The 27,483-nt window shown below is 45.4% G+C and overlaps 1 protein-coding gene across 2 annotated transcripts in view; it reads right to left on the reverse strand.

The window, feature by feature from the left end:
• Positions 1-27,483, reverse strand: part of CACNA1I (calcium voltage-gated channel subunit alpha1 I) — a 3,871,666-nt gene that overhangs the window by 1,891,083 nt on the left and 1,953,100 nt on the right. For both annotated transcript variants that reach the window (XM_073592660.1, XM_073592661.1), the window contains one exon: positions 8,715-8,805. In XM_073592660.1, the coding sequence (XP_073448761.1) occupies positions 8,715-8,805 (91 nt within the window). The remainder of the gene's footprint in view (positions 1-8,714; positions 8,806-27,483) is intronic.

The raw sequence follows: 27,483 nt of genomic DNA on the forward strand, positions 1-27,483 counted from the left end.
AATGCCCACAGACTTTCCTGGCCTGCCTCAGGAGATCCTGTAAGCCCGGGTACCTGCACAAGAACCTTTGGACCACCAAGTTAAGGATGTGAGCCAAACAGGAAATATGTGTCAAGAGTCCCTGTCAGAGGGCGGAGAGGAAGTTGGTGCCATTGTCGCAAACCACCACTCCTGGCTGAAGCTGGCGTAGCGTCAACCACCTCTGAACCTGCCCCTGCAGAGCTGCCAGAATCTCTGCCCCAGTGTGGCTCCTGTCCCCTAAGCAGATCAACTCAAGCACCCCATGGCATATTTTTGCCTGAGTGCTTGCGTAGCCCCTAGAACGCCTACGGAGCACCGCTAGTTCCGAGGACAAATCTGCACAGGAAGAGGCCATAGAGGAAGAAGAAGAGTAGGGGTGGAGGAGAGAGGTGTGGCAGAATCACTACTACAAGAGTTTTGGAGGTGTGGTGGCGGAACAAGCTCCAACATTACTGCACCCTGTCCTGCATCCTTCCCAGCTGCCAGCAGGGTTACCCAGTGCACCGTGAAAGAAAGGTAACGTCCCTGTCCATGCCTTCTGGACCATGAGTCAGTGGTAATATGCACCTTAACGCTGACCGCCTTGTCCAACAAGGCCAAAACATTGCCTTCCACATGACAGTAGAGAGCCGGAATGGCCTTCCGAGAAAAAAAATGGAGTTTGGGAACCTGCCACTGAGGTACCGCACATTCCACAAATTCTCAAAAGGGGGCAGAGTCTACCAGCTGAAAAAGCAGCAGTTGGAGTGCTAGCAATTTAGCCAAACTAGCATTTAGCCACTGAGCATGTGGATGGCTGGGACCGAATTTCTTTCAACGGTTTAGCAACTGGGGTAGGGAAATTTGCCTGCTACAATCAGATATAGGTGTACCGCTAGCAGATTGCCCGCAAGTGCTTGGGACACCTAATTCTACATCTTCATTCCTCTCAGTGCAGGTCTCCGAGAGGACTGAAGATATAGTGGGGTTGGAGATCCCAGCTGATGAGGAGCAAGGAGAGATCCGCCTTGTTCTTTGGTGTGGGTTTTTTAAGTATGTTGCCAATGGACTGCATGGGAGCTCGACATATGTCTGGTCAAGCATGTGGTGCCCAAGCAGCTCCTGTTTTGGCCAGGCTTGATACCCTTCAGACATATGTTGCAAACAGCAACGGTGCGATCTGCTGCTCACGTCTCAAAAAAGGCCCACACCAAAGAACTTTTGAAAAAACATGCAAAGTCAGCAGCGCCCTGCACATGCGGAGCTCTGCAATGTGATGCAGTCAGTTGGCTGTCCTTAAGCTGGCCCCTGGAGGGCATCCTGCCTCTTTGGAGATGTGCCTCCTCCTCCTCCTCTCTTCTATCAGGCACCCATGTAGAGTCAGTGACCTCATCATCCCCTCCCTCCTCACCACTGGAGAAAACCTGGCAGTATTCTGCAGCTGAGGGAACATGACTGCCAGTTTCTTGTCCTTCTTGGGCACCCCCTCTGTCTGGGCTCACATTACTGCCTTCATCCTCAACCTGGGTACCATCATCGGAGCCTTCAAAACGCTGCGCATCTTCCTGCAGCATGTACCCGACACTGTGGTCAAACAGTTCGGGGGACTCCTCAGGATATGATGGTGGGGCTAGGGAAGGAGTGACTGATGCCATTGAGCCGATGGAATAGGCTGCTTTGGCAGCTGCATTGGCAGCCAAACTTTTCTTAGTCTGGGTGACAGAGGATGAGGACGGCTTTGTGATCCACTCTACCAACTCTTCTGCATGTTGTGGCTCAACACGGCCAGCTGTTGAAAAAAAGGACAAGTGTGCCCCATGGCCACATGCTAGGGATGCACTGTGTCCACAGCCAGCACTCTTGGCTGTAGACACAGAGCCTGCTCACCCTCTTTTAGTGGCCTGTAGGCGTCTGTCTTTCCTTGGTGGCCTTATAGACATGCTGTAAAATTGGATTAGCAAAACACCGCCTGAAGTTTACTAGAAAAATTACACCAGGAATGGCCTGCAGTCAGGTATAGGCTTGGCTAGACTAGAATGCAGTGGATATATATGTAGGAGACTGTATATATATCTTTATGCACTGCAGATCACTGAATCACTTGCCTGCCTGACTGAAAGTGTATTTGAAAACGTACACCAGCAATGGCCTGCAGTCAGATATAGGCTTGGCTAAACTGGAATGCAGTGGATATATATATGTTGGAGACTGTATATATATATATATATATTTAATGCACTGCAGATCACTGAATCACTTGCCTGCCTGCCTGAAAGTGTATTTGAAAATGTACACCAGCAATGGCCTGCAGTCAGATATAGGCTTGGCTAGACTGGAATTTATATATGTTGGAGACTGTATGTATATATATATATATATATATATATATATATATATATATATATATATATTTTATGCACTGCAGATCACTGAATCACTTGCATGCCTGACTGAAAGTGTATTTGAAAACGTACACCAGCAATGGCCTGCAGTCAGATATAGGCTTGCCTAAACTGGAATGCAGTGGATATATATATGTTGGAGACTGTATATATATTTAATGCACTGCAGATCACTGAATCACTTGCCTGCCTGCCTGCCTGCCTGAAATTGTATTTGAAAACGTACACCAGCAATGGCCTGCAGTCAGATATAGGCTTGGCTAGACTGGAATGCAGTGGATATATATATGTTGGAGACTGTATATATATTTAATGCACTGCAGATCACTGAATCACTTGCCTGCCTGCCTGCCTGCCTGAAAGTGTATTTAAAAATGTACACCAGCAATGACCTGCAGTGAGATACAGGCTTGGCTAAACTGGAATGCAGTGGATATATATATATGTTGGAGACTGTATATATATTTAATGCACTGCAGATCACTGAATCACTTGCCTGCCAGTGTATTTGAAAATGTACACCAGCAATGGCCTGCAGTCAGATATAGGCTTGGCTAGACTGCAATGCAGTGGATATATATGTTGGAGACTGTAAATATATTGAATGCACTGCAGATCACTGAATCACTTGCCTGTCTGCCTGAAATTGTATTTGAAAACGTACACCAGCAATGGCCTGCAGTCTGATATAGGCTTGGCTAGACAGGAATGCAGTGGATATATATATGTTGGAGACTGTATATATATTTAATGCACTGCAGATCACTGAATCACTTGCCTGCCTGCCTGAAATTGTATTTGAAAACGTACACCAGCAATGGCCTGCAGTCAGATATAGGCTTGGCTAGACTGGAATGCAGTGGATATATATATGTTGGAGACTGTAAATATATTAATGCACTGCAGATCCCTGAATCACTTGCCTGCCTGCCTGCAAGTGTATTTAAAAATGTACACCTGCAATGGCCTGCAGTGAGATACAGGCTTGGCTAAACTGGAATGCAGTGGATATATATATATATGTTGGAGACTGTATATATATTTAATGCACTGCAGATCACTGAATCACTTGCCTGCCAGTGTATTTGAAAATGTACACCAGCAATGGCCTGCAGTCAGATATAGGCTTGGCTAGACTGCAATGCAGTGGATATATATGTTGGAGACTGTAAATATATTGAATGCACTGCAGATCACTGAATCACTTGCCTGCCTGCCTGAAATTGTATTTGAAAACGTACACCAGCAATGGCCTGCAGTCAGATATAGGCTTGGCTAGACTGGAATGCAGTGGATATATATATGTTGGAGACTGTATATATATTTAATGCACTGCAGATCACTGAATCACTTGCCTGCCTGCCTGAAAGTGTATTTGAATACGTACACCAGGAATGGCCTGCAGTCAGATCTAGCTACACAGTATATAGTGTACGCATATAGGATATAGTGTGACACTGTGCATTATGGGGCGTGACGCGCCGCTCGAATTTGGCGCAAACGCCCCATAATGTTCGATCTTCGTCGAACGTTCAAACAGCCAATGTTCGAGTGGAACTCATGTTCGACTCGAACAGAAAGCTCATCCCTAGTGGTCATGACTTACTGTATTTCAGAATGGACTATCCAGGATACAAATTGCTAATTACAATGATATATATTGAGCAGACCTGGCTCTCTTCGACATTATGATTTAATACACAAACATTAGCCTTCCTTTCTTTCCTTAGTTACATCATCCCTGCGGGCTGGACGGACGGGCTATCTTATAGCCAATCAGACCTTTCTTCCTTTATAGGAACCCCTATATGATGATTTGATTCATCCGATTGCCTGCCTGCATGTTGTCACACGGCGTCCAGACGTTTCTTTGTTTTTGTTGTCCTCATTGTTGTCTTGTGTCTATGTATGTATTCTGAGTGGTGACTATGTTTTCATTGTGATTATTATAGGCCAGCCTTAAAGAAGCTGTACTTTTTGATACTTGGGATGGAATTTGTGCCAACCTTTTTACATTATTTAAATACAAATTTAAGATTTTTAAGATAAACTCTAGTATGATCAGATTTCTGCTGTCATATGTAAACCTTTCTCTGTGTCTTTCGCCGGGCCACTACTAGTGATATATGTTCACGAAGGCTACTCTCCAAGCGATCTGGATGAAGAGGACAGTTGCAAAGAACAAGAGGAGACGAGAGAGGAGAGAAAGAAGAGAGGGACAAAAAAAAAGGGGAGGGGGGAGCTAAAGGCTGGGATTAAAAGGGAAATGGGATGGATCTCAGACAAAATTTACTACTCTACAAGATGTAGCTCGGTCAGGGTGAGAGGGGTGTGTAAAGTCCCAAAAGAAGGGTCAAACACTCACTAAACACTTATATTAAATACCGGAGGTGGATACAGACCTGCTAGTCCACCTAAAAGGAAAAATATAGGAGATGAAGGGAAAGGTAGGGCGGAGAAGTTCAGAGGGGAACCTGCCTCTCCGCGATGGGAAACCGGTCTAACACGGATGTGAACCAACACTATCAACAACCTAGTCTCCACTTAAGGGATAGGCAATCTTAGGAGGCAGATCTTTAGCCAGGTGGGAGTAGGAGAGTGCTGACCGATCAGCCCCTAAAATATGTGAGGCACCTGTCTACTCTCTCCTAGACCCAGATCCAGGGTAATAAGGCAGTTCGCTGTGCAGTCCCTGGGATAGGAAAGAAACCTGACCAGCCATTTTTCTGCCGGGCAAGGTCTTCCACTGCAGGATGTGCACCAAAGTGTACCAGTCTGCAGATTGGAATTTCTCCCCCTTTCCAATAGGCCCATGCATTAGGCATATGCAACAGCGCATAACAACCATATCATAACTTATAACAAGCTAAACACCTATGATAACAGCAATTGTAATTATGAGTCTGATTAAATTATAACTGTAACTTTAACCAGGAGCACCCATAAAAGTCTTAGATGGGTAACACCAAGCTAAAGACAGGACTTCTGGATCTCATTCTACACCTATATGTGTTGAAGCACCCACTCATCTCAGGTACCCACCAGCCTTGGAATTAACAGCATAAAGCTGCTGTAGTGAGGCCCTGGATGAGTGAACATTCTGATTAGCAAACATTCAGTAGTTAACGAAACCTCAGATTGCCATGCCAGAGATCGTAATAGCTATAGAAGATGTTAAGAGTTGCAGGGGAGCTAGACATCCCTGTCGCTAAGGCATGTCCCCTCTGCCAATATTCCCGACTCCAGTGAGCTCTCCTGTAACGCATTGATCTCTGGAGTGACACTCATGACAACACCATTACTGGCCCCAGCCCTGAATAGCATGTAATAAACTTTTTGTGCATATTGTTATATCCATCACCGTGGCTCACTTGCAATTAAAGAAAGGCTCAAGACAGTCTAGACAGTCTAACAGTCCTTAGTGGAGGAGAGGTGTGGCAAACCCAACTCTGACATGTGCAAAAATATAGTGGAAGGGCCACAAAAGAGATAACCATGCACCATCACAGGAGTAGGTTGCAGTCCGTCCCTCACTCAAAAGCTTAGTATGAACAAAAAGCCATAGGTGGTCGGGATCTCGCTGAACAGGCAAACAGGTGAGCCTGAGGCGCGAAGAGAGAAGAAAAAAACACAAAAAAGTATAAAAAAATTAACAAGTAAACAAAAACTGAACCATGGTGTATATCCAGTGTGATCAAACTAGGCCTTGTCACTGGGTTGGTTATGCGTCTTCATGAAAAATATTAGTGTAGGCACAGTTCGGCCCTGTGCAGTGGGGACACTCTGCATACACTATCCCACTAAAGAGGCCCCCTGAGGAAGGCGAAGCTCTGGTTCCATGATCTGTATCCATGTCCCCTTGGCTTCTCAGGGAAGAGGTAGAGGAAGATCTGCAGTGTCTTTGACTGTTGCGCCGTGAGAGTGGCGTTACCTCAGAGTGACTGTTGATCCAGGGTTCTGGTTGCAGGAAGAAATTATACCAGTCTGGGATGGCCATCCTTGGTATTCCTAGGGTGTCAACAGAAGGCCTGAAGGTCTGCTGGTGTTCGCAGGAAGGCTGAACGGTTCCCCACCATGGCTGTTAGACAGAAGGGGAACTTCCACCGGTACGCAATGTGCCTGTCACGCAGAGTAGTAAGCAGAGGGCGCAGATCCCTCCTGTGTTGGAGAGTAATGGCAGACAGATCCTGGAATATTTGTATGTGCACCCCATCATGAGTCAGTTGCCCATGGTTACGTGCCAAGCGTAGTATGTCTTCCTTCTGCATAAAGCTGACTAAGCAACAGTGTCCCTTGGGGGATCCGTGTCTCATCCTCTAGGCCGAAGTGCCCTGTGACACCTTTCCATCTCCACAGGTGTGTCTGGTGGTCTGCCCGGTAAGGTGTTGAAAAATGCCCATACCACTGGCTGCAGCTGGGGGTCTTCCACGGACTCTGGAATCCCTCTGATATGCAGTTTACGCCTCCTGCCTCTATTATCAAGGTCCTCAAGTTGGCGGTTCATGTCAATTAAGTGCTGGGCATAAATGCTGGTAGCTCTCTGTACCTGCAGGATAACTTCAGCATGAGTCTGGACCGCAGAATCCACATGCTCTAGGCAAGATTCCACTGTTCTCAGATCTGTTTTAAGATCAGAGATCGCTGCTGAAAGGGTATTTTTAATATCCATTGCCACAAGCTGTAAGTCAGCCAAACTGAGGAACTGTGGGGACTGCGAGCAATGGATGTCAGGCCCTGCAGTACCCGTGTTGGCCACAGGGGCAGCGTAGCTCCCTGCACTGTTTTCCGAGGCCTGAGATGAGGCCTGGGAGTCAATTTGAGGCGTGCGGAATAAGGCTGGGACAGTCTGGCTTAGCTGTGTGCCGGTATCCACCTGAGAACGGTGCCAAAGGAGCTTCTTCCGGTCATAGTTCCAGTCCTGGGTGCACCCTCCGCTACTGGTAAGCTCTGCAGAGACTCTAGGTGTCAGAGCTCACCTCTCAAGCAGCCATCACAGTCCAGTGCCAGGCCATGGCCCCCCCCTCCTGACATCATTTTGCTTTGTGCCAGATTTGACTGGAGTACTTTTTTTTTGCATTATTTTTCTATTAGTTGTCATTATGCATGATTTTTTTTTACACCACACACACTCAAAATGATGATCCGTCATCTACGCTTTATTTTTAGATAATACCTCATTTGGCCCTGTTATGAATCCTTTTTATGCTGCCGTTAACCTTATCTCAACCTGCATCTTTTTAAGGGCCAGTTCACACCATAGAAATGCAGTCCGGATGCGTTCCAGATGCTTTTCTGCATGCCCGTTTTTTGACAAGTTTTTGTTGCATTCCAGTGTGTTTTCTTCCTCTTTTTTTCTTAACCTAAAAAAAGGACATGTGCATTCCAGTGCGTTTTGGTGCTTTCCAGTGTGTCTTTTATGCTTTTTACAGCGTTCCAGTACAGTCCAGTGCAGGAAAAATGCAGCATGTTCTACTTTTTTTTCTGGAGCTAGAATGCACTGGAACTGCAAGCACTGGTATGAACTATCCCATTAAAAACCATATAACCTACTTTCCATGCATTTATCTTTGATGCAGAAAAAAACACCCTGGACTGCATGTGGTGTGAACTGGCCCTTATTGTACTGCGTGATGCCATCACTTAGAGGGTGTTTATATGTTTGCCTCTACAGTACTACTTTATACTACTACTACATTTCTACATAGCTATTTTCTTTACAAATTAAAATTAGGAGCAGTTTCTGAAATAATGATCATAGAAAAAGGCATAAGCTTAGTTTTACACCAGTTTAAAGAGAAAGCTTTGTTTCAATTTTTATGAATATATGTTCTTTTCAACAGGGTGCAAAGTACATGTAGTGCTTTGTTCCATCATCCTAGATTCTATCTAAGGCTAGCTGTAATATCTGACAGTGTGTCCCCCTCCCCCCACTGCCATCTGACAATGTAACTAGCAATCAGATGGCTGTTTTGACAGATGTCACTTTTCTCTATCCCCAAGTATATACCTGATACAAGCTTCTTATGAGAAATTCATAGAGAGAATGGCATGTAAGGGAAAACATGCCAGACAAATGGGCAAGTGCATGGGATGGAGAAAAGGGGTGTCTGTTAAAAAACGCAAACTCCTTGATAGCTTTTTTTGTTTGGATGGCTGTGAAGGGGAGGGCATCCTGTTCTACCTTACAGCTAGCCTTCTTAGACAGTACCTAGGAAGATGGAACAAAGTACTCTATGTAATTTGACCCCTAGAGAACAGAACACATTAATAAAAAATCCTCTAAACCCACATGTAAGATTGCAATGTTCTTACCAGGCCCGGTCTGCATTCCATGATATTTGTCACACTCTTCTATATTTGAAGAGCTTCTTTCTTCATCTGAATAAGACTTGTTAGCATCCCCCTGTGTATAAAAATACATTTCTTTAAAAAATGTTATAGTCTGACAGTTTCAGTCAAAAATAGAGCTTGCTGCTAACTTCTTACTATTCTTTCTGAATGGATTTTTGTTTAACCCCTTCACTAGCAGGCCCTGCGCTCCACTTTTTTAACGTAGGTGGCCAGCCCATTTTTGCAATTTTTCCATTGCTTTTTTTTCCCCTTACAGCTTATAGAGTTTGTGAAAGACCCCCCAAACCATACGTTTTCTGAAAGCATAGAATTAGTAAAATAAAAAGAAGGTGTTACTGATTTTTTTTAGGTCCTGTGATATTTGATATATCAAAACAATGTTTTTTTCCACTAAAATCGTTATTAGTATATGCATATATGGCAACATTTACAAAATTCCTGCAAAATAGAAGTTAAAACTGTATTGAGTTAATAAAAAACAAATATTTGTATATTTTTAAATTGCACCTTTTTGTGAAATGGTGAAAACTGAAGATGCGCAAAAATGTAAATAAAAACTATTTACTCAAAAACCCTGAAGGTTATCATTTTTCACTTACAGCTTGCATGGTTTGTAAAAGAGCCCTCAAACCATATATTTTCTGAAAGCACGTGACTTATAGAATAAAAATCAGGTGCTACTGATTTTTTAGGCCCTTCAATAGTTGTGCAAATGTTTATCAAATTGCTATTTTTACTAAATATACACTAAAATCATTATTAGTGGATATAAACAATTCATATGAAATATAAAAGTTAAAACTGTATTGAGTTAATAAATAACACGTTTTTGTACATTTTAAATTGCGCCTTTTTGTAAAATGGTGAAAACTGGAGGTGTGCAAAACTGTAAATAAAAACAATTTAAATCTAGAGGTTATCATTTTTCACTTACAGTTTTCAGAATTTGTAAAAGACCCCCCAAACTATGCATTTTCTGAAAGCACATGACCTGCAGATCATAAAAAAGTGCTACAAATTGTTTAGGCCCTGCAATAGTTCAACAAATCACTATTTTCATAAAAAACACACTAAAATCATTATTAGTGCACACAAACACAACATAACTTGCAAAATTCCAGATAAATTGCTACAAAAGCCAAATTTACATAGGGAGTACTAAAGTGTATGCCCATGGAGGACTGTGTTTACCCGCACGGGGATGCACAGGTGTTCAGTGCATCCCCATGCAGGCAGGCCTATTCATGTCAATTGGGATGCAACGGCTGCACAGGCACAGCTATTGCTCCCAATCCAACATTGGTGTGGGTGCATGCCCCCATACGCAGAGAGTGTGAGCTTAAGGACATGCACCCGGACCCACATGGATGTTGAATTGGGAGCAACAGCTGTGTTTGTGCAGTTACTACATCTAAAATGGCATCATTGGGACTACCTGCACAGGGATGCATGGAACACCTGAGCATCCCTGTGTGGGTAAACATGGCCTTGCAGGGGCATACACTGTAGTATGCCCCTTGTGATCAAGGCCTTACTATGTTTTTTTTTAATTATTATTATTATTTATACAATTGCATTTTTTTATATTTTGTAAATTTTTTGTGGGGGGGGGGGGTTGCTTTGGTGAGATGTTAGGGCTCTAAACAGACCCCTGATGTCTCATTTTTGAGACAGAGAAAAGTACTGAAGACAGTCTCTTCCTCTGCAGCCTCAGCTGCATTGCACATGACTGAATAGGAGTCTATATAGAGACTCCTATTCATTCATAAACTAAAGCATACTAATCAGTGATGAATGAACACAGGAGCGAACAGCACTTAACGGTGTTCATTCAAGGAAAGGAAGAGGGCTAGTGATCACATGTTTAACACCCCCTCCCCACTTTCCATCCAGATAGCTTCCCCATGTGGGGGGGGGAGGGAATGTCAGCCAGCAGCACAGCGAGAGACTGAGGGGGGCCATTACGGAGGTCAGAGTGTCAGAGTGAGTATTTTCAAAGACGTTGTGGCTGCCTTGCTGCACCTGAAGTGGGAGTGGAGGGAAGCCAGTGGCTGCTGGGTAGACACAGGGGAGGGGAATTGGTGCTGCGGGCAAGGGGGAGGGGCAGTGAATGCAGGGAAAGGGGAGTCATAGCAAAATAAAAGCAGCAGCAAAAGGTGTACAGGCTGAAGACAGGGCACAGGGCTGGAGAAACAGTGGTATCAGCATCGGCAGGAGGGGGGGGGGGTCACATTTTAGGTAATTAGCTCTGATCATTGGTTTATTAGCTACTAATCAGCGCTATCTGTTTGTTCAGTAGAGTCTGCGGAACAATTCTGCTATAAGCTGATGGTCACCGTGACCATCAGCTTATAGCAGAAGGAGGAATGTCAGGTACGTATGCCATACAGACTTAGCCAGCTGGATGCAGTTTTGTAGGTCCATAGCTGTACAGACCTGACAGAAAAAGGGTTAAAGCAAACCTATGCCTAAAATATTTACAAGCACTAAAGTGCTTTAAAACAAACCCTCACTCACCTCTGAAGCTATAGGCATTGCGTAGAAATACATTTTCAAAATTCACAACAAAGGCCCTTTCTACAGGGAGAAGAATCTTTGCAGGCTGCTGGTCTTCTAATGTAAACAAATCCCAGGTTCTTGGTAAAACCCAAAGTTTTTTTGTGATCTTTGATGATTAAACAGAGAAGTATGTTTTTTTTTTGTAGATTCATACTTACCTAGGTAGATGCAGCATCAAACCGATGCTGTATCTGTCCCCTGCTGCCTCCTCACTGAGAACCAAGCGTCCTGCAAGGAAAGGGGAATCCTAGGGAGCTGCCTAGATTCTCCCAATTCTAGCAGGGGGTACAGAGGAGGGTAGCCTTGGAGTGGGGCCTGGACTTCCCCTATGTTCCTCCCCAGATTATGGACATCAGGGAACTTCCGGGGAGGATGGGAGGATGGCCTAGTCTGGGACTGTCTGCATGTCTAAAAGCCATTGCGGGTGCCAAACAGTGAGGCCTGGACCTGCTTTAAAAAAATTTGAGAGGAATGGAGGCTTGGCCGGACCATATACAGGGATCGAGTGCTCATGTTCAGGGGGGGTCGGTCTGTGCAGAGCCATTCAGTCTACAGGGAAGAAGAAGGAGGGAACCGCTTCTATACTAAGGAGCTAAGTTACATTGACTGCAGGAGTGGCAGACTGTGCTTATTTCTTTTTTCCCTGATTTGCAGTAACAAACTAGCCTGCCACCCTATGTATCTGATGAAAGGACTGTCTGTTGCAAGGACACTTGGGTGAAATTTGTTCCTTCTCTAACTTTTTGGGAGCCTGTTTGTTCGGGGAGGGGCCCCTCCAATCAGGAATGCCAGAGAGGACTGCTCATTTTTGTACATACATGTGTTTTACTTGTTCTGTTGTTTGGTTATAACCCCCTTCTGACAGAACAAAACAAGAGCGATGTATGTGCTTTGTTGCTTTGATGTTTCTGTATGGCAGGATGCTAACCCCCTCCCAACAGAAACCATGTACAGTGTAAATATAGATTTGAAGAGTAGGATGCTGTGTTATGTTCTGTTGTTTTTCAGGAATCCATGGGATGGGACGGCTGTCCATCCCCTCTAGCTGGAGTCGAGTTTCCTTTGTTTTTTTCTGCAGGCAGAGTATCCCTCTCCAGGGAGAGATGCTTTAGCTCAAAAATTTATATTGTGTAATATTCTTGTTAGCTACAGGGACTTGTAGTCAGGAATGTATATATTGTACAAAAACCAGATGTCTCTATTTTTCTACTGATATATATTTGTACATGTGTTTCCCCCATCCAAGTTATTTCCCTTTCCCCTTCCAATTTATCTTATGGGATGCCCTTGCTCCTGGGCCCAGGAGTCACTTTTCTAAATTTCTCAGCTGAGGGACCAGCTTATTTCTGGAGGGGGGTGAGTGTAGGACCTTAGGTAGGTGCTAGATATACTGTCGTTTTTTTTGTAGAGCAGGTAAATTTAAGCAGACCTAGCTGTAAGCTAGGCCTGTTTGTTTTGATGTGTGGGGCTGGGAGTGGGAAGAAGGGAAATGTCCCGAGAAATCTGTTTTTTCCTGATTTTTCACCGCTGCCGCTAGAGGTCCGCGCTCGGTGGAGACATTCATTTTTAAGGGGACCAGAAGAAGAAGTGGAACACGGCTGGGTGGCTACAATAGAAACTGAGCAGCTGCTGCACCGCCCCCCCACGCTCTGCTCTGAACAAACCCCCGTCCCACTCCGCCCTTCTGCTGGTCTGTTATGGAAAGGGGCGGGGAGTGGGCGGTGGTTCTGTTGTAACCATGCGGCTGGCTCCATCTCTATTTTGTTCCCCCTTGGCCTCTGTAATGTAATGGCGGCAGGAGACAGCACTACTAGGACACCTGATGTAAGAAGGGGCACCGCTGGGGACACCTGATGTAAGGAGGGGCACTGCTGGGGACACCTGATGTATGGAGGGGCACCGCTGGGGACACCTGATGTATGGAGGGGCACCGCTGAGGACATCTGATATAAGGGTGGCTCCGCTGGGGACACCTGATGTAAGGGGGCTCTGCTGGGGACATCTGATGTAAGGGGGGAACCACTGGGGACTCCTGATGTAAGGAAGGGCTGCGCTGGGGACATCTGATGTAAGAGGGCACCGCTGGGGACATCTGATGTAAGGGGGGCACCGCTGGGGACATCTGATGTAAGGGGGGCACCACTGGGGAAATCTGAAGTATGGGGGGCTCCACTGGGGAAATCTGAAGTAAGGGGGGCTCCACTGGGGAAATCTGAAGGGGGGCTCTGCTGGGGACACCTGATGTAAGGGGGCTCTGCTGGGGACATCTGATGTAAGGGGGGCTCCGCTGGGGACATCTGATGTAAGGGGGCTCCGCTGAGGACACCTGATGTAAGGACAGACTCTGCTGGGGGCACCTGATGCAAGGACAGACTCTGCTGGGGGCACCTGTGGCATCTGGTGGCAGGCAACATGGCAGGTGACACGCTCAGGGGTCCCACTGATTCTGGATTATGGTGAGTTGAATGATTTCCTTCTATATTACAATGTAATAATAGTAATAATGCGCTTCAATCATCCTGACACCACAACAACCATGGTGCTGGGATGATTGAAGCGTTAACACCAGGTGTTTGGAGTATCTTTATCTGCTGATTTGTTAAACTCTGGGCTCTTAGGATCTGGGCCTGCTGTCACTCCATCCCTCTTTCCTTCCTTCTCTCTCTCTCCCTCTTTTCCCCTTTTTTTCTCCATCTCTCATTCATCTCAGACTCTAACCACACCCCCATTTAAACCACGCCCATAAAAGCCACTCCCACTCTTTCGCGTAAACCACGCCCATTTTTCGTCACGGCGTGCTGCGCATGCTGTATTTTTCTTATTTTTGCTATGTCACGCCTACAAATGCATGCCCCGCCCCCTAATTATAATAAGACTCCGCCTACAGCCAAAAAAGTGTCCCTATACATTTTTTTACAATGTTGGCAACTATGGCCATGTGCTAGCTGCGCCTGAAGAATTGTACAGGAGGGAGAAGGAGTAGCCTGCAGCACGTGTTGTGCAGGAGGAAAATATCTGAATTGTCCCAAGCCGTGCAAGAATCTTTTCTGGGCACTACTTAAATTCCTTTACCCTATAGTATGCCTGTAAAGGGGCGCATGTTTCCCCTGTTTAGAACAGTCTGACAGCAAAATGACATTTCAAAGGAAAAAAAGTCATTTAAAACTACTCGCGGCTATTAATGAATTGCCGGTCCGACAATACACATAAAAGTTCATTGATAAAAACGGCATGGGAATTCCCCACAGGGGAACCCCGAACCAAAATTAAAAAAAAAAAAAAATTACACGGGGGTCCCCCTCAAAATCTATGCCTGACCCTTCAGGTCTGGTATGGATTTTAAGGGGAACCCCATACCAAAATTAAAAAAAGAAAAATGGCGTGGGGTCTCCCCAAAAATCCATACCAGACCCTTATCCGAGCACACAACCTGGCAGGCCACAGGAAAAGAGGGGGGGCGAGAGAGCGCCCCCCCTCCTGAACCGTACCAGGCCACATGCCCTCAACATTGGGAGGGTGCTTTGGGGTAGCCCCCCAAAACACCTTGTCCCCATGTTGATGGGGACAAGGGCCTCATCCCCACAACCCTTTCCCGGTGGTTGTGGGGGTCTGCGGGTGGGGGGCTTATCAGAATCTGGAAGCCCTCTTTAACAAGGGGACCCCCAGATCCCGGTCCTCCCCCCTGTGTGAAATGGTAAGGGGGTACAAAAGTACCCCTACCATTTCACAAAAAATGTGTCAAAAATGTTAAAAATGACAAAAGACAGTTTTTGACAATTCCTTTATTTAAATGCTTCTTCTTTCTTCTATCTTCTATCTTCCTTCGGTTTCTCCATCTTCTTCTTCTGGTTCTTCTGGTTCTTCTGGTTCTTCCTCCGGTGTTCTCGTCCGGCATCTTCCTCCACGGTGTCTTCTTCCCTTCATCTTCTGGGCCGCTCCACATCCAGCATGATGGGAGGCTCCCGCTGTGTGATGCTTCTCCTCTTCTGACGGTTCTTAAATAACAGAGGGCGGGGCCACCCGGTGACCCCGTCCCCCTCTGACGCACGGTGACTTCCCTGTCCGCCCCCTCTGACGTCACGGGGAATGCCACAGGGAAGTCCCCGTGCGTCAGAGGGGGGCGGGGTCACTGGGTGACCCCACCCTCCTTTATTTAAGAACCGTCAGAAGAGGAGAAGCGTCACACAGCGGGAGCCTCCCATCCCATCATGCTGGATGCAGAGCGGCCCAGAAGACGAAGGGAAGAAGACGCCAGCACCGCGGAGGAAGATGCCAGACAAGAACACTGGAGGACGAACCAGAAAAACCAGAACAAGAAGAAGATGAAGATGGAGGAAGAAACCGAAGGAAGATAGAAGATAGAAGAAAGAAGAAGCATTTAAATAAAGGAATTGTCAAAAACTGTCTCTTGTCATTTTTAACATTTTGGACACTTTTGTGAAATGGTAGGGGTACTTTTGTACCCCCTTACCATTTCACACAGGGGGGAGGACCAGGATCTGGGGGTCCCCTTGTTAAAGGGGGCTTCCAGATTCCGATAAGACCCCACCCGCAGACCCCCACAACCACCGGGCAAGGGTTGTGGGGATGAGGCCCTTATCCCCATCAACATGGGGACAAGGTGTTTTGAGGGGGCTACCCCAAAGCACCCTCCCAATGCTGAGGGCATGTGGCCTGGTACGGTTCAGGAGGGGGGCGCTCTCTCATCCCCCCTCTTTTCCTGCGGCCTGCCAGGTTGCGTGCTCGGATAAGGGTCTGGTATGGATTTTTGGGGAGACCCCACGCCATTTTTTTATTTATTTCGGCGCGGGGTTCCCCAAAAATCCATACCAGATCTGAAGGCTCTGGTATAGATTTTGAGGGGGACCCCACGCCATTTTTTAAAAAAATTTTGGCCAGGGGTTCCCCTTAATATCCATACCAGACCTGAAGGGCCTGGTATGGAATTTAGGGGGACCCCCCACGTCATTTTTAAAAAAAATTTTGGTTTGTGGGGAATTCCCATGTCGTTTTTATCAATTAACTTTTATGTGTATTGTCAGACCGGCAATTCATTAATAGCCGCGAGTAGTTTTAGATTACTTTTTTCCTTTGAAATGTCATTTTGCTGTCAGACTGTTCTAAACACGGGAAACATGCGCCCCTTTACAGGCATACTATAGACACCCCCCAGGTACGAAATTTAGAGGGATATTACACTTTTATTGTTTCACTTTAAGCATTATTAAAATTACGGCTCCTGAAAAAATGTCCGTTTTTAAAACTTTTTTTTGCATTGATCCATGTCCCCTGGGGCAGGACCCAGGTCCCCAAACACTTTTTATGACAATAACTTGCATATAAGCCTTTAAAATAAGCACTTTTGATTTCTCCCATAGACTTTTAAAGGGTGTTCCGCGGCTTTCAAATTTGCCGCAAACACCCCAAATTGTTCGCTGTTCAGCAAACTGGTGAACTCATGTTCGACTCGAACTCGAAGCTCATCCCTACTTATCTAGGTGGATGCAGCATCAGACCGATGCTGCATCTGTCCACCGCCACCTATTCACTGAGAACCTGAGCCACTGAACACCGTCGATGGCTCGTTCTCTCACCTCCCCGAGCGGAGAGCTGCTGTCTGTCAGCATCTCTCCTGCTCTGCTCCTCCACGCTCATTGGAGCGTTGAGCTGTGGAGGGGCGGGGAGCGGCCATCTTAGCCTCTCAGCGAGACTACCATCAGTCCAGGCAGATGGACTGATCCAGACTTCCTAAGTTAGGATGACGCGGTGCCTGGACTGATTCCAGTGACGTCACCAGAGAGCGGACCTCATACTACTCTCCACTGAAAATGGGTCACAGGAGTGAAAAACAAATTGCACTTTGTGACCCTTAGGAGATGCCCAGCCAAAGAAGCTCAGGCTGCAGGCGCATGCGCGGAGGCTCTTAACATGGCCGCGACCCTCTAGAGCTCCACTCCACCACAGCCCAGTAAAAAGCCCACCATAGCCTTCAGAGTGCCCGCCTGATCCCTCCACCAGGGCGAACAAGCAAGGGAACACTCAGGATGTCCTCAGCATCTGTCAGGAGAAGCCTCGCCCGCCAAATGAGCTCCGCTGCAGGCTAGCTCAGCTACACCAAAATGGCGGCCGCTCCACGAGGGAGACACACAGACGCTGCAGCCAAATAGTCCATAGCAGATCAGGACGCTGCTCCACCGTCCTCCCCAGGTACAGATAACTCCCCACTATATGAGGCACCCTCTCCTACATCCACCGAATCCCTGCTGGGGAGCTCACTGGCAGGGCTCCCTACAACCCCCATGCAGGACCCTAATACAGGCCTATTAGGCTGTAATGAGGAAGGCTGTGACACGGCCCCAGCTCCCACAGACATTCCATCTATGATGGCTGCCTTTTCACAGATGCTCTCTAGAGGCCTTGCACAGAATGCAGCAGAAATTACCTCCTCTATTCATGCAGACCTGCAGCACCTGGGGATGAGGATAGAGATCATTGAAAAGAAGGCTGACTAGTCTGTTGCCAGGCTCAATCAAAATTCAGCCAGGATCCAAGATGTACAAGATAAACTGGAAACCGCCCTTCCCAAGATCGATGACCTTGAGAACAGGTCAAGAAGGTACAACTTCAGGATTAGGGGGCACCCCGAATCGTTGAAGGATGTCCAGCAGGTGGTCAAAGCCCTTATCATGGGGCTTATTCCAGATATTGCTGACCACTGCCTGGAACTCGACAGAGCCCGCAGGGCTTTGCAGCCCCCCCCCCCCCCCCGCGTAGATGGCCTTCCCAGAGACATTATAGTCAAACCCCACTTTTAGGTCCTATTTTAATATAGTAAGGAAGTTGGTTTGCAAAATTAAGTTCATACCTGAAGGTGGCTCAAAAGTTGATGTTCATAGGTGTATATATTGATAGCTAAAGAGGTAGTAGATAAGATAGGGTATTCAATTAGTTGTCTATTTAGATTGCAAGTATTATTTTAAATTATTATGTCCTTACGCTAAAGGGTTACTAAAAATAATATAGATACTGTGATATTGGGTGGCCAGATGGGACTAGATTTGCTTGACAGAGACACACCTGTCACATGTACAGTATATATAGTGAGGCTAGGTCTAAAGTATAGTAGTCATCATATAGTTAATCCTGTATGGGGTTAATCTATCAAATTGACTGGGAGTCAACAAAGATGTCCCAGACAGAGCCAGATATAGATTTTGAGGGTTTCTTCTCAGGGGGTAGGGGACAATAATATTGAGATTCGTCTTCTCTCTTGCTTTGGTCTCCCCTCTAAACTCTTGGATTGGGATGCGGGCAGTCCAGTTATATCTATCTATCCTTAGCTTCTGAGACTGGAACAAATAGGACAATAATGATTTTCTACTAATTATTACCATCCTAGGGTATTACTATACTAGCATTACACTATCCTATTATTGTACTTGTATATGGCATGATAAACAACGAATATAACATGCTATGTTTAATTTATGTACCTCTCAGATATGCATGTGGACATAGGAGCACAGATCACTATATATTTATACACGGATGTGTTATCGCATGTTTCGGTATTATAGAATATATAGCACTTGATATGTTATATAAGTGAAAGCTGCTTAATAGGGATGAGCCGAACACCCCCCTGTTCGGTTCGCACCAGAACATGCGAACAGGAAAAAAGTTCGTTCGAACACACGAACACCGTTAAAGTCCATGGGACACGAACATGAATAATCAAAAGTGCTAATTTTAAAGGCTAATATGCAAGTTATTGTCATAAAAAGTGTTTGGGGACCTGGGTCCTGCCCCAGGGGACATGGATCAATGCAAAAAAAAGTTTTAAAAACGGCCGTTTTTTCAGGAGCAGTGATTTTAATAATGCTTAAAGTCAAACAATAAAAGTGTAATATCCCTTTAAATTTTGTACCTCAGGGGTGTCTATAGTATGCCTGTAAAGGGGCGCATGTTTCCTGTGTTTAGAACAGTCTGACAGCAAAATGACATTTTGAAGGAAAAAACTCATTTAAAACTACCCGCGGCTATTGCATTGCCGACAATACACATAGAAGTTCATTGATAAAAACGGCATGGGAATTCCCGGCATGGGGAACCCCGAACCAAAATTTAAAAAAAAAATGACGTGGGAGTCCCCCTAAATTCCATACCAGGCCCTTCAAGTCTGATATGGATATTAAGGGGAACCCCGGCCAAAATAAAAAAAAAAAAATGACGTGGGGTTCCCCCTAAATTCCATACCAGACCCTTCAGGTCTGGTATGGATTTTAAGGGGAACCCCGCGCCAAAAAAAAAAACGGCGTGGGTCCCCCCAAAAATCCATACCAGACCCTTATCCGAGCACGCAACCTGGCAGGCCGCAGGAAAAGAGGGGGGGACGAGAGTGCGGCCCCCCCCTCCTGAACCGTACCAGGCCACATGCCCTCAACATTGGGAGGGTGCTTTGGGGTAGCCCCCCAAAACACCTTGTCCCCATGTTGATGAGGACAAGGGCCTCATCCCCACAACCCTGGCCGGTGGTTGTGGGGGTCTGCGGGCGGGGGGCTTAACGGAATCTGGAAGCCCCCTTTAACAAGGGGACCCCCAGATCCCGGCCCCCCCTGTGTGAAATGGTAAGGGGGTACAAAAGTACCCCTACCATTTCACTAAAAAACTGTCAAAAATGTTAAAAATTACAAGAGACAGTTTTTGACAATTCCTTTATTTAAATACTTCTTCTTTCTTCTATCTTCCTTCATCTTCTGGTTCTTCTGGCTCTTCTGGTTCTTACTCCGGCGTTCTCGTCCAGCATCTCCTCCGCGGCGTCTTCTATCTTCTTCTCCTCGGGCCGCTCCGCACCCATGGCATGGGGGGAGGCTCCCGCTCTTCTCTTCTTCATCTTCTTCTCTTCTTCTTTTCTTCTCTTCTTCTCTTCTTCATTTTCTTCTCCGGGCCGCTCCGCACCCATGCTGACATGGAGGGAGGCTCCCGCTGTGTGACGGCGCTCCTCGTCTGACAGTTCTTAAATAACGGGGGGCGGGGCCACCCGGTGACCCCGCCCCCCTCTGAAGCACGGGACATGACGGGACTTCCCTGTGGCATTCCCTGTGATGTCACAGGGAAGTCCCATCAAGTCACCGTGCATCAGAGGGGGGCGGGGTCACCGGGTGGCCCCACCCCCCGTTATTTAAGAACTGTCAGACGAGGAGCGCCGTCACACAGCGGGAGCCTCCCTCCATGCCAGCATGGGTGCGGAGCGGCCCGGAGAAGAAAATGAAGAAGAGATGAAGAAAATAAGAGAAGAAGAGAAGAAGATGAAGAAGAAGAGAAGAGCGGGAGCCTCCCCTCATGCCATGGGTGCGGAGCGGCCCGAGGAGAAGAAGATAAAAGACGCCACGGAGGAGATGCTGGACGAGAACGCCGGAGGAAGAACCAGAAGAGCCAGAAGAACCAGAAGATGAAGGAAGATAGAAGAAAGAAGAAGTATTTAAATAAAGGAATTGTCAAAAACTGTCTCTTGTCATTTTTAACATTTTTGACATTTTTTTATTGAAATGGTAGGGGTACTTTTGTACCCCCTTACCATTTCACACAGGGGGGGCTGGGATCTGGGGGTCCCCTTGTTAAAGAGGGCTTCCAGATTCCGATAAGCCCCCCGCCCACAGACCCCCACAACCACTGGCCAGGGTTGTGGGGATGAGGCCCTTGTCCTCATCAACATGGGGACAAGGTGTTTTGGGGGGCTACCCCAAAGCACCCTCCCAATGTTGAGGGCATGTGGCCTGGTACGGTTCAGGAGGGGGGGGCCGCACTCTCGTCCCCCCCTCTTTTCCTGCGGCCTGCCAGGTTGCGTGCTCGGATAAGGGTCTGGTATGGATTTTTGGGGGGACCCCACCCCATTTTTTTTTTTGGCACGGGGTTCCCCTTAAAACCCATACCAGACCTGAAGGGTCTGGTATGGAATTTAGGGGGAACCCCACGTCATTTTTTTTTTTTTATTTTGGCCGGGGTTCCCCTTAATATCCATATCAGACTTGAAGGGCCTGGTATGGAATTTAGGGGGACTCCCACGTCATTTTTTTTTTAAATTTTGGTTCGGGGTTCCCCTTTGGGGAATTCCCATGCAGTTTTTATCAATGAACTTCTATGTGTATTGTCGGCAATGCAATAGCCGCGGGTAGTTTTAAATGAGTTTTTTCCTTCAAAATGTCATTTTGCTGTCAGACTGTTCTAAACACAGGAAACATGCGCCCCTTTACAGGCATACTATAGACACCCCCCAGGTACGAAATTTAAAGGGATATTACACTTTTATTGTTTGACTTTAAGCATTATTAAAATCACTGCTCCTGAAAAAACGGCCGTTTTTAAACTTTTTTTTGCATTGATCCATGTCCCCTGGGGCAGGACCTGGGTCCCCAAACACTTTTTATGACAATAACTTGCATATTAGCCTTTAAAATTAGCACTTTTGATTTCTCCCATAGACTTTTAAAGGGTGTTCCTCGGCATTCGAATTTGCCGCGAACACCCCAAATTGTTCGCTGTTCGGCGAACTTGCGAAACAGCCAATGTTCGAGTCGAACATGAGTTCGACTCGAACTCGAAGCTCATCCCTACTGCTTAAGTACCTTTACTCATCATTTATTTTTATTTTTTGCGATATACCTATGCCATACTAAGTAATTCTATGATCTGGACTCTTTCTGCCCATTTTCACTCCTTGATATCGAATAGGAAAATGTTGTTTAACACTATTTCTCAAAAAATTTCTGTTGATCCTGCCATTAACCTCCCCTTCCTGCCCATCTTATAACAATTAGTCTGAAGACCTGGACTCTTTGTCTATCTACACTCTTGATATGTATCCAATAAGAAAATTTTTTTTTTTTTTTTTATTTCCCTATGCAAGAAATCCCGTTGATCCTACCATTAACTTTGTCTTTTGATATGCATGTATTTTCTAAATATATAACGAAAGTCCCAACATGTCATTTATGCCTGTGAGACCTTGCCTGTTACCAGTGTTCTCTTGCTCCCAGAATATCACACACATCATTACTACACTTGTACTTTCATGCCTTAGTGGATGTTTTTGTAACATTACACTATTACAATTACTTGACGCTCGCACAAAAAGCCGCCCGGGTTACAAAACCCACGGTGGCGCTATGCGAGGCTACAGTTTATATCCATCTTAGACTGGCCTCCATGTTGCGACTCTGGAGGACATGCGCAGCCTGCCAGGGAAGCTCTCTGTGTCGGTGGGTGGAGTGGGCGTGTTAACGTCCCGACGTATGGGCTCGCATATGCGTGCCACGGACGGGACGGCGATCACTCCTCCCAGGGGGCCATACATGGCTTGCACCTGCCTCCTCTCCCTCCTACTCAAATCAGCTGTTGTAATCAGATATCAACAGCTGATTGGAGGAAAGAGGCTTCTTAAACCAGCTGATTCCCATGCCGGACATCCTCCACACACTGTGGGATGTTACCGGCCTGAACAGCTACTTTATCCGATTCACGCTCATGTCATGTCATGTCATGTCATGTCATGTCAGTTAAACTACTTTTATTCACTAACTATGATACCAACCTAAGCTGGCCAACTTTACTTTTATTTATTGTGGCTATAACTGGGACTTTTTGCTTGATTGAGTTCACACTAGACTGATAGTTACATGCTCTCAAACACCCTATGCATTACAGTCAACTCCAAACTAAAAAACTCATTAGTTCTATTTGGAGGCTATACAACCATAATAATTCCTGTATACTTCTCTTTTCATGTAGCACTTGGAGAAACTAATCCTTGAATCTGCATTTTTGAACAAGCACTACCTATTGGTTATGCAATCTCTACTCTAAATCTGCTAATCACATCTATATCTGGCTCTGTCTGGGACCTCTTTGTTGACTCCCAATCAACTTGATAGATTAACCCCATACAGGATTAACTATATGATGACTACTATACTTTAGACCTAGCCTCACTATATATACTGTACATGTGACAGGTGTGTCTCTGTCAAGCAAATCTAGTCCTATCTGGCCACCTAATATCACAGTATCTATATTATTTCTTTTTAAGTAACCCTTTAGTGTAAGGACATAATAATTTAAAATAATACTTGCAATCTAAATAGACAACTAATTGAATACCCTATCTTATCTACTACCTCTTTAGCTATCAATATATACACCTATGAACATCAACTTTTGAGCCACCTTCAGGTATGAACTTAATTTTGCAAACCAACTTCCTTACTATATTAAAATAGGACCTCCTACTATATATTTATGTTATCACATTTTTTTGCAGGATTTGCCTCTCGGCCTCAATGGAGCCTCAAGCATTTAGTTTACGCCCACATTTCTTGGGCTTTTCTTTTCTTCTTTTTGAAGAGAACAACATATATATACTCTTGGTGGAGCAAAAAAACCCACTTCTACCTGCTTACATCATCTCTAACACATAGATGTTTGTTCATATTGGAATCAAGAGCATACTGGGCAGACAGACTTTGTCACTGTCGCTGTTTTTAATCACAATTTTTATGGAATGTCAAGTCAGCCAATACAGTGTTTAATGTAAGTGTATCAAATATGAAAAGTACATTACAAAATGCTTTATTGATGGATACTCAGATATTGATTATTATCTTTTCAATATATCTTCTTTAACACAGAACTATTTAAAGCGTACACTACCCCTGATGGAGTTTAATTGACTCCGAAAAAGCGTCGGGTGAAAAAGTACTGCTTCAAAACTCTGTATATTCACGATTGTAATACTGATGGATTTACATTCCTAACAATAGATGTTACAGTAGTTGTCATATTTTATTATGTTAATTCAATAAATGATATTTGTACCAAGTATACTTCTTTTATGATTGCTACATGTGCCTGAAAAGTCCACCACTAGGGGACCCCCTTTGCTGTTATGTACAGCAGAAGGAAATGGCATATCAGTGGTCTTTCCCTCTCCGCCTGAACTTTTCCTACAGAAATAAGGGATATGGCTTTTCGTCCTTTGTGGAGGGTGAATGTCTACTGCTCCACCTTGGCCTTTTCTATCAGGAGCTTCTTCCCCTACCACCTATCAAGGGACCCTCTTCATCATCAAACAGACCACCTCCTGCAAGCCCCCTGCAACCCAACTGGCTGACACAAAATTCCAAGCGGTCCAAAGAGACACTGACTACATGACCGGTCTATCCTCATTCCTGAACCAGGGCCCTGGTTTGGGGCTTCCATTTTCACTCATCCTGGGCTTTACCCCCTACTTCTATGTTGGCTGCTCTCCCCCTAGTACACCTTCCCCAGGTGCCTTGCCGTGACATTGTTTAACCACTTCCTTACCAGGCCAATTCTGATATTTCTCTCCTACATGTAAAAATCATCATTTTTTTGCTAGAAAGTTACATAGAACCCCCAAACATTATATATTTTTTTTAGCAAAGACCCTAGAGAATACAATGGCGGTTGTTGCAACTTTTTATCTCACACGGTATTTGCACAGGAATTTTTCGAACACTTTTTTTTTGGAAAAAAAAAGTTTTGTGTTTTAAAAAAAACAAAACAGTAAAGTTAGCCCAATGTTTTTGTATATTGTGAAAGATGAAGTTACGCCGAGTAAATAGATACCTAACATGTCACCCTTCAAAATTGCACACGCTCATATAATGGCGCAAATGTTCGATACTTAAAAATCCCCATAGGCGACGCTTGAAATTTTTTACTGGTTACATGTTTTGAGTTACAGAGGAGGTCTAGTGAAAAAAGGATTGCTCTCGCTCCAACGTTCGCGACGATACCTCACATGTATGGTTTGAAGACCGTTTTCATATGTAGGTGGGACTTACGTATGCGTTCGCTTCTGCGTGCAAGCACACGGGGACAGCGACGCTTTAATTTTTTTTTTTTTTATTGATAATTATATTTTGTTTTTTTCATTTTGACACTTTTTTGAAAAAAAACATTTTTGATCACTTTTATTACTATTACAAGGAATGTAAACATCCCTTGTAAGAGGAATATAACATGACAGGTCCTCTTAATAGTGAGATATGGGGTCAATAAGATCCCATATCTCACCACTAGGCTGGGAAGCCTGAAATAAAAAAAAGAAATAAAATGATTACCGCTTCCCAGCCGAATCGGCGCCTTTTTTTGAATGGAGAGGCCTGGCGTGACGTCATAACATCGCGCCTGGCCTCTGATGATCATAGAGACTCCGGCGACCATCTGGTCTGCCGGAAATCTCTATGATCTACATCCGGCGCCGGCGGATCCGCTCTCCGCCTCACCGATCGTAACGGTAAGTCGGAGCAAGCACCGGAGGGCGGCGAGAGGGGGGACGTCCCCTCTCACCTCCCATAGGAACGATAAAGCGGCAGAAAGGCCGCTATGATCATTCCTATGGTATAGAGATTCGCCGGCTGAAACCGGCAATATCTGAATGATGTCTGTAACTACAGGCATCATTCAGATATACCCGCCCAAAGCCCAGGACCTCATATGACGTGGGCGGGTGGGAAGTGGTTAAAGTTCCCTTTCTTACAGTTATTTGTAGGCAGTAGGGATGAGCCGAACACCCCCCGGTTCGGTTCGCCCCAGAACCTGCGAACGGACCGAAAATTTGCACGAACGTTAGAACCCCATTGACGTCTATGGGACTTGAACGTTCAAAATCAAAAGTGCTCATTTTAAAGGCTAATTTGCATGGTATTGTCCTAAAAAGGGTCTGGGGACCCAGGTCCTGCCCCAGGGGACATGTATCAATGCAAAAAAATAAGTGAAATATTCCTTTAAATATCGTACCTGGGGGGTGTCTATAGTATGCCTGTAAAGTGGCGCGTGTTTCCCGTGCTTAGAACAGTCCCTGCACAAAATGTAATTTTTAAAGGAAAAAAAGTCATTTAAAACTGCTTGCGGCTTTAATGTAATGTCGGGTCCTAGCAATATGAATGAAAATCAGTGAGACAAACGGCATGGGTACCCCCCAGTCCATTACCAGGCCCTTTGGGTCTTGTATCTATATTAAGGGGAACCCCGCACCCAAATTAAAAAAGGAAAGGTGTGCGGCCCCCAGGCCCTATATACTCTGAACAGCAGTATACAGGCGGTGCAAACAAGACAGGGACTGTAGGTTTGTTGTTAAGTAGAATCTGTTTGTAATTTTGAACTGGTACATTTTTAACGTCTTTAGCTCCAGCCAAAAAATCGATTTTAAGCTTTTTGGAAAACATAGTCAAGGGTTATCACCCCTGTGACATTTGTTTTGCTGTCTGTGCTCCTCTTCAGAAGATTTCACCTTTTGTCCCAATGACAAATGTTTTTTGAAAATTTGGGTTTTTTTGTGAAACAAGGATTGGTGATAAAGCATCAGTGGAAAGGAGAAATGTTTTTCCCATATTAACTCTTACAGGAGAGAATTTCCCTTCCTAGGGGTAGATTTAATCTCACTTCCTGTTGTCTCCTTCCGTTTGCAAGTAGGAGTCGTTTGTAAGTTGGATGTTTGAAAGTAGGGGCCTGCCCTATATACTCAGCAGAAATTTGGGCCTTAGGTGTTGTTGTGGCCAAAACACTGTAAGCTCTCACAGGGCCCTGCTGTGAAATATTAGATCAAGAATTGTAATTACATGCCCCTGTTGAACAGGGGCTGAAAAATTGGGCCTTAGGCACTGGTGGCGGCGCCCAGAACTAAAAATGTTCTTACAAGCTATCAGCGTGATCATTGAGGAGGAAGAGGATAATTACTCAGGATAGTCACTCAGCATCAGCATAGGCAGTCTTTGAAGGGATCTGAGATTTCAAAAAAAATTATTCGGTTATATCAGCATCAGGTGCTTGGTAGCTGGTGGTGATCCAAGACTGATTCATTTTTATGAAGGTCAGTCGGATTTTCGGTGGGAAAGGTGTCCAAGTCAGATCTTGCCCCTAGGTATTCCTGCACCATGTAAAACAGACACTGGCGATGGTTGCTGGAACCGATCATACCTTGGGGCTACGGACTAAAAAATTGTCTGAACGCATCGGTCAGATGGCCACCTTCTCCACCGCTCCTTCTTTGACTGACCGAAGCCTCAGCAACACGTTGTCCAGAAACAGGAGTTTGTAACCTCCCAGTCTCTGGGAACGCATTGCACAGACCTTTCTGCAAGGCCTCCCG

Source organism: Aquarana catesbeiana, linkage group LG07 (assembly GCF_042186555.1).
Source record: "Aquarana catesbeiana isolate 2022-GZ linkage group LG07, ASM4218655v1, whole genome shotgun sequence".
Lineage (NCBI taxonomy): Eukaryota > Metazoa > Chordata > Amphibia > Anura > Ranidae > Aquarana > Aquarana catesbeiana.